Below are 8,825 nucleotides of genomic sequence, written 5' to 3' on the forward strand. Positions count from 1 at the left end.
AAAAAAAAAAGATCTACTCTCAGCATATTTTAAGTTTACAATACCATATTGTTAACTATATTCATCATGCTTTACATTAAATCTTGGAACTTATGCTTCTTATAACTGACAGTTTGTACCCTTTGAACTGCGTTTTCCCTATTTCCTCTGCCACTATCCCCCCTGGCAACCACAATTCTATTCTTTGAAATGAGCTGGGGTTTTTTGTTTTTTGGGCTATTTTTAGATTCCACAGAAAGTATTTGTCTTTCTCTGTTTGGCTTATTTCAGTTGGCATAATGCCCTTCAGATTCATCCATGTTGTTGCAAATAGCAAGATTTCTTTCTTATGGCTAATATTCCTGTGTGTGTGTGTTTGCCAGCTTTTCTTTATATTCATACATTGAAAGACTTTTAGATTGTTTTCATATCTTGGCTATTGTGAATAATGCTGCAGTGAACATGGGGTGCAGAGATCTCTTCAAAATGATGATCTCAATTCCTTTGGATAAATACCAAGGAGTAGGATTGCTGGATTAGATGGTAGTTCTGTTTTTAATTATTCAACCACAACACTGTTTTCCGTAATGGTTGTACCAATTTACATTCCCACCATAGTGCACAAACAACTACATAGATGAGGTTTGCTGGGGTTCTGCTGCTCTCCTTTTCCCTCGTGGGGTGAAATCCTTCCAAAGGGATCCCTCCTGGCACCGAGCTGCTCTGAAAATGGAGGATGGGGTGATGCAGGTAAAATGCTTTCTAGGCTTTTCTATGTGGCCATCCTTGGTTTTCTGAGCTCCACAAGGTTTCTCCTGCTTCCTCAGTATAGTCCAGAGCTTTCTCAGGCCATTTTTATCAGTTTGTAGTCAGTTATTGTTTTGTTGTTTTGGGGAGAGATGACCATTGGCACCTCCTAGCCCTCCATCTTGCTCACGTAACACCTCTATACAATATTAATTTTATCAGTGGGGAGCTTGCTTCTCCCTCTGCCTCTCCCCCTGCTTGTGCTCTTTCTCTGTCAAATAAATAAATAAAATCTTTTTTAAAAATTTAAAAAAGATAAAAGTAAAACAAAAGGCTATTAAAAGAGAGGAAATTTTATTAGCCAATTCATAAAGTAGGAGAGTTCTTAGACTCAAGATTTCAGAGCAGGAAAAAAATGATAGCACCAGACCTTCTGTTTTCAGCCATGATAGAGTAACAGGAACCAGATTTACTCTCCCACCTAACTAACAGTTAAATAACTAAACAACTTAAAAAGCAGACAAAATATATGAAAAGACAATTTTTAAGAAGTTGGATATCAGGCATAAAGGACAGTTATCTCTGAGAAATGGCAAACCATGGACATAGATGACCTAGGATTGCTCCAGGTTACTGCCTTAGAGTTTCCAGGCCATGGCACAGGAAAGGGGGAGTCATGGCAGAGCCAGATGGATACCCTAACTTAAGGAGACAGAATGATCAGAGAGACCAACGCAGCTATGCTGGAGAGCAGAGAGCTGCACAGAGAGAGAATTCTCTAGATCAGCAGAGAGGTGCCTGCATGTAAGGAAACTACCTGAGGCCAGGGTAAGAACTATTGGAAGATTAGAGGGAATGGTTTTCACACAGAGCCAGGAGTAGTGCTTTTTCCCACCAGCCAGATTGGAAAACGGCCTAGTTGATAGAATACAGGTTACTAGTCAAAAGGGTCTTGTCTCACTAATGGGGAATAATTAGCCCTAGACTGAACACTACTCTTAGTTTAATAATTCTTTTTTTTTTAAAGATTTTTTATTTATTTATTTGAGAGAGAGAGAGCACATGAGAGGGGGAGGGTCAGAGGGAGAAGCAGACTCCCTGCCGAGCAGGGAGCCCGATGCGGGACTTGATCCAGGGACTCCAGGATCATGACCTGAGCCGAAGGCAGTCGCTTAACCAACTGAGCCACCCAGGCGCCCCGTCTAATAATTCTTAAAAGCAACATGTAAAAGGATCAAATTATTTCCAAGTAATTTATCTGCCTCCTAAAACAAAGCTCAAGAATATTTGTATCAAGGGGCACCTGGGTGGCTCAGTCGTTAAGCGTCTGCCTTTGGCTCAGGTCATGATCTCAGGGTCCTGGGATCGAGCCCCACATGGGGTTCTCTGGTCAGCAGAGATCCTGCTTCTCCCTCTCTCACTCCCCCTGCTTGTGTTCCCTCTCCCACTTTGTCTCTCCCTGTCAAATAAATAAAATCTTTAAAAAAAAAAAAGAATATTTGTATCAATGCCAAAATATACAGCACCATGAATTTGGGTTATTTTTCTCCTAATTTTTCTCAGTTCCTGTTGTGAAATGCGGGAGGTTGCAGAGTATAATGAAAAAAATATTAGATTGAAAGTCAGGAGAGCTGAGTTCTTGTCTAGTTCTGCCACTAACTTGTCAGGTGACCTTGGTCAAGTCTTCCTTTTTCCTGGCAGTTACTTCAGGGGTAAACTGAAGGATTTGGATCAAACTCTGAAGCTCCCTTAAATGCATAAATTCTGTTGTCTTCAGGCCTTCTATATTTGCTTTTTTTTTTTGTGGTGAGAATATCTAAGATCTACTCTCTTAGCAACTTTCAAGTAGTATATAATATAGGATTGTTAACTATAGTCATATTACTGTGCATTGGATCTCCAGAACTTCTTCATTTTATAAGTTTGTACCCTCTGACCCACATCTCCCCATCTACCCACTCCACTACCCAGCTGCTGGCAATGACCATTATACTGTCTTTCTATGAATTAGGCTTTTTTAGATTCCACATATAAGTGAGATCATACACGTCTTTGTCTGACTTATTTCACTTAGTATAATGCCCTTAAGATCTGTTTTGCCACAAATGACAGGATCATGTTTAACTTTTTAAGAAACTGCTCAACTGTTTTCCCAAATAAGGATTCCTGTTACTCTACTTTCTTGCCAGTACTTACTGTCTATCTTTTTTATTTATTGTTTTAGTGGGTGTGAAATGGTATCTCATTGTGGTTTTAATTTACATTTCCTTTTTTTTTTTTAAAGATTTTATTTATTTATTTGACAGAGAGAAAGAGAGAGCACAAGCAGGGAGAGTAGGAGAGAGAGAAGCAGTCCGCCGCTGAGTAGGCAGCCCGACACGGGACTCCGATCCCAGGACCTCAGGATCATGACCTGAGCCGAAGGCAGACACTTAACTCACTAAGCCACCCAGGTGCCCCTAATTTACATTTCCGAATGATTAATAGACCTAATACATTTTGTGTTCCTAAATTAAGAGTGGCTTTCTGTTTGTTTTACCTCATTCAGATTGCTTTCTTATGATAGGGTTTATGATTATCAGCAATAGAGTCTAATTGTCACTCTCATATATGACTTACTACCCCCTTCTCTTTTTAATAGTCTCTACCTCATTCTTAGAAAAAAAGTTTCCTTTTTTTTTAAACTTCCATCTTTACAGAATATGATTTCTCTAACTGTAGGATCTCATTGTCACCGTCCCTTTCCCCTCTCATATCTTAAACCTCCCTTGCCACTTTTCTCTTGCTTTCAAACATACTAGATTGAGTGCAGTCCCTATTAAAATTTCAATGGCATTTTTCACAGAAAGAGAAAAAATATAATCCTAAAACTTATATGGCACCATAAAAGACTTCAAATAGTCAAAGCAGTCCTGCGAAAGAAGAATAAAGTCAGAGTCACTGCATTTCCTGATTTCAAATTGTATTACAAAGCTACTGTAATTAAAGCAATATGGTGCTGGCATAAAGGCATACATATAGACCAATGGAACAGAATAGAGAGCGCAGAAACTCCTGCATATACAGTGAACTAATTTTTGACAAGGGTGTCAAGAATACACAATGAGGAAAGGATAGTCTCTTTAATAAACAATGCTGGGAAAATGGGTATCCACATGCAAAAGAATGAAAGTAGACCCCTGTCTTACACCACTCACAAAAATAAACTCAAAATAGATTGAAGACTTAAATATAAGTCACTAAATCATAAAATTCCTAGAAGAAAACATAGGGGAAAAGCTCCTTGACATTAGTCTTGGCAGTGATTTTTTTGATAAGGCACCAAGAGCTCAGGCAACAAAAGCAAAAATAAACAAGTGGGACTATATCAAACTAAAAAGCACAGTAAAGGAAATAATAAATTGAAAAGGCAATTTAAGAATAGGAGAAAATATTTGCAAACTCAGTAGCAAAAAAAAAAAATCTTTAATGGGCAAAGGACCTGAATAGACATTTCTCTAAAGAAGACACATCAGTGGGCCATTAGGTATATGAAAAGATGCTTGATGTCAATAATTATCAGAGAAATGCAAATTAAACAACAATTAGATATTACCTCACATCTGTTAGGATGGCCATTATTAAAAAAAAAATAACTCAGGATATGGAGAAAAGGGAACCCTTGTACACTGTTGGTTAGAATGTAAATGGGCACAATCATTATGGAAAACAGTATGGAAGTTCCTCAAAAAATTAAGAATGGGGTGCTTGGCTGCCTCAGTTGGTAGAGCATGCAACTCTTGATCTCAGGAGTTATGAGTTTGAGCCCCACATCGGGCACACAGATTACTTTAAAAAATTTAAAATAGAACTACCCGTAAGACCCAGCAATCCCACCTCTGGGTATTGAAAATCAGGAATTGAAATCAGGATCTGGAAGAGGTACCTGCACTCCTATGTTCACTGAAGCATTATTCCCAATAGCTCAGATATGGAAACAACCTAAATGTCCATCAACGGATTAATAGACAAAGAAAATGCAGTACATACACACAGTAGAATATTATTCAGCCTTAAAAAATCTGCCATTCACGGTAACATAGATGGACCTGGAGCACATTATGTTAAGTGAAATAAGCCAGACACAAAGACAAATGCTGTTGGTCTCACTTAAATGTGTAATCTAAAATAGACTCATAGAAGCGGGGCGTAGGGGCGCCTGGGTGGCTCAGTCGGTTAAGCGACTGCCTTCGGCTTGGGTCATGATCCTGGAGTCCCGGGATCGAGTCCCGCGTCGGGCTCCCTGCTCGGCGGGGAGTCTGCTTCTCCCTCTGACCCTCCTCCCCTCATGCTCTCTCTCATTCTCTCTCTCAAATAAATAAATAAAATCTTTAAAAAAAAAAAAAAAGCGGGGCGTAGAATGGTCATCAGGGACTGAGTGGGGGGCAGGGGAATAGGGAGTTGTCAGTCAAGGGGTACAAAGTTTCAGTTATGTAAGATGAGTAATTTCTAGAGATCTATCATATGGCATAGTGACTATAGATAACCATAACGTACCGTATACTTGAAGTTCTTAACACACACACGCACACACATTATGTGAAAGTGATGCATGTGTTAATTGGCTAAATTATAACAATTATTTCACAGTGTATATGTATATCAAATCATCACATTTTATACCTTAGGTATACAGAATTTTAAAAATACCTAGAAGTGTTCTGTTGTTTTCTACATCTTGTACAAACTACCATTCTATTCTCTTGATCCATTATCCAATTTTTAAAAACACTTGTCTGGGATCACTGCCTCCATTTCTTTACCTTCTTATTCTCTGCTTAAATGTATCCAGTTTGTTTTTACTACTTAATTAAAATTTCCTTCTCAGAGATCAACAACAACCTAGCCACCTCCTACCAGCTTTTCTTTGCAACATCTGGCATCATTAACCACTCTCTACATATACTTTAAATGTTTTATTTTGGAAAAAATACTGTTTGCCTCTTAATATTCTCATAGCTCTATTCACCTTAGTTGTCTCCTCTTCTTCCTTCCTATTGTAGATGTTTGATAAGACTGTCTTTTGTCTTTGGCTTTTATTCCTGTACTCCATTTTCTTGTCATTTCAGCTCTTATTTTTACCATATGACCCCCCAGATCTTTCTCACACCCTTATGTAGGGAACATTTTCTTTTCAAATCATAGGTGGTTGGGAAAGTTTATATAATAGCTTATAAAAAGAATGGCTTTTATATTTGTTTTTTAAAGATGACATCTGTTTTATAATGCACTAAAGCATTATCTTCTTTCAGAGTTTAAGAGGCTAAATAAAATTTAACCAAAAACTGAATTTGGCCTGAGAGCTAGGGATTTCCTTCTTAGTATTTATTCAAGTACTCTGGGAGGAAAACTTACTGGTTATTCATTTCTTATTTCTTACAGGAGCTATTCAATTAAGTTTTCTCTCTCGTGCTTTTCTTCCATTTGAAATCTTTTCCTTGTGCTTTTTATAGGCTTTACCTGAGGAAATGTTATTCCCAATAGATAACGTATGTACCATAACAACGCTAGCATCCTTTTTACTAGAATTTAGAAAAATAATTTTTGAACTCAATATTAATATTCTCCTAAGGTAGTGATTGTCATTTATAGACACTAAGATATAACTCTTCTTGCCGTCTTCTCTGGCCTTTATCTCTGAGAAGATTGTCTTTATAGCATGTTCAGATGTCATTTTTCTACTTTCTGAAACTAAACAACATTGTAACAGTACAAAAATCTTAAGTGTCTTTTAGCATAAATTCAGTGAGGCATTCCTAAAGAATACCTCCCATTTAATTTTATCTTCTCCAATAAAGATACAGTATTCATTCAACATCTCTGATATACTGCTCAGGAATTCTGTTAAACATTTCTATATGCCAGGCATAGTGCTAAACAGCTGTAGAGGCTGGGAAGAACGGTGAGTAAAGCCCTCATATATAATAAAGGGTTAGGTGTTACGATACAGAACACACTACCCATCCTTTTCCATTCCACAAGTATTTATGGAGTACCTACTGTGTCCTGGCACTCTGCTTGGCTCTGAGAAGTCAACAGTGAATAAGACAGACTCTTTCCCTTTCCTCATGAAGCTTCTAAGTCTCTGTGCAGTCTCACAAGGCCATATGTGAGGGGATTTTGCACTGCTATTTTCTCTACTTGGAATGCTCTATCTTTGCATGCTGACTTCTTTGTTCAAATGTCACCACCTAAGAGAGTCAGCTTTTCCTCTCTTATTTAATATTGTTCCTCTCTCGGGGTGCCTGGGTGGCTCAGTTGGTTAAGCGACTGCCTTCGGCTCAGGTCATGATCCTGGAGTCCGGGATCGAGTCCCGCATCGGGCTCCCTGCTCGGCGGGGAGTCTGCTTCTCCCTCTGACCCTCCCCCCTCTCATGTGCTTTCTCTCTCTCGTTCTCTCTCTCTCAAATAAATAAATAAAATCTTTAAAAAAAATAAAATAAAATAAAATAAAATAAAATAAAAAAATATTGTCCCTCTCTCCCAGTCACTGTCTATTATACTACCTTGGAGTTCCTACAAAGCACTTATTACTATCAGAAATGATATCATTTATGTACTTGTTTATGGTCTACTTCTCCTTTGAGAGCAGGGACTTGCCTGATTTGATCATTACCATACCTCTAAGTGTTTGAACGGTGCCTGGCACATTTTGGGCACCTCACCAATATTTGCTGAATGGAAGAGTCAATGATTGGATGCATGGTACTGGAGAAGGCATTAACAAATAAGGTAATTTCAGATAGTGAAAGTGTGGGTAATCAGAGGAGGTGTACGGAAGGGGAGAGTTAGGGAAGCCTGATGTCTAGTACTTTAGTACCCCTGACCTTATTCCCGCACCCCCTTTATCTCTCCCATTAACCCTTCCTCACAGTGCCTATGCCTGAAGCCCTTAATTTTTATGATCTCTTGGCCACAGGAGATACTGTTTACATCCTCAAAGTTGAAAATCCTAACATCCTAAAATTTTGCTTGACTGATGACCTCTAACCTCATCGTTCTTAAGCTTTATTCTTTTCACTAAGGCAAAATGGCAGAATATCCACAGATTTTTCCAAGATGCAAATGGTGTGCAGATACGCTTTTTTTCTTCCTTATTTTGTGCTTAACTTATGTGTCAAAAAGCATATGACCTTGTTTCTGATAGAATTTAAAATTTTTTTATTGATATTTTTCCTCTAGTAATCTTGGAATGGATGTCTGGGATTCTGATGAAGATGTAAATCCCCCATCTAATTCTTTGGAAGAATCTGGAGATTGGTCCCCAAATGAAGACTTTCATGGGTAAAAGCAACATGATTGTAGATGAATATTTTATGAAAGTTCAGATACATATTAATAGTGGTAGAGTAGGGGGAAAAATCCACAGGACTGGCAATCAGGAAGTCTGCATTCAAATCTTGATTCTGCCACTTATAAATTATAGGCAATATAGAGCCAGTGACATAACCTTTTCAGGCCAGTGTTGTTTAATTTATAACATAAAACATTGGACAAGATCAGTTAGCTCTTCTTAAGTTGTATTCTAAGGAGATAGGTAACTAGTATTTTATGAGGTATTATTAGTTTTACAGGAATAAAAAGTGTTAAGTCAAATAAATTTTGGAAATGCAAGCTGATGTCACCATGAACACTAGCTTATTAAAAGCCCTTAGGGGCGCCTGGGTGGCTCAGTCATTAAGCGTCTGCCTTCGGCTCAGGTCATGATCCCAGCGTCCTGGGATTGAGCCCCACATCTGGCTCCCTGCTCTGCAGGAAGCCTGCTTCTCCCTATCCCACTCCCCCTGCTTGTGTTCCCTCTCTCACTTTCTCTCTGTCAAATAAATAAACAAAATTTTTAAAATAAAATAAAAGCCCTTAGATTCCTGAAGTAAAGAGATTTATTGGGCACCTGGGTGGTGTCTCAGTTGGTTAGGTGACTGCCTTCGGCTCAGGTCATGATCCTGGAGTCCCTGGATCGAGGCCCGCATCGGGCTCCCTGCTCGGCAGGGAGTCTGCTTCTCCCTCTGACCCTCCTCCCTCTCATGCTCTCTGTCTCTCATTCTCTCTCTCTCAAATAA

General features: G+C 38.7%; 1 protein-coding gene across 2 annotated transcripts in view; it reads left to right on the forward strand.

Annotated features, from left to right (window-relative positions):
• Positions 1-8,825, forward strand: part of LOC115941704 (uncharacterized) — a 51,986-nt gene that overhangs the window by 35,983 nt on the left and 7,178 nt on the right. For both annotated transcript variants that reach the window (XM_031030626.2, XM_031030625.2), the window contains exon 8: positions 7,948-8,049. In XM_031030626.2, the coding sequence (XP_030886486.2) occupies positions 7,948-8,049 (102 nt within the window). The remainder of the gene's footprint in view (positions 1-7,947; positions 8,050-8,825) is intronic.

The sequence above is a fragment of the Leptonychotes weddellii genome, chromosome 6 (assembly GCF_054177405.1).
Source record: "Leptonychotes weddellii isolate Sample4059 chromosome 6, ASM5417740v2, whole genome shotgun sequence".
Classification (NCBI taxonomy): Eukaryota; Metazoa; Chordata; class Mammalia; order Carnivora; family Phocidae; genus Leptonychotes; species Leptonychotes weddellii.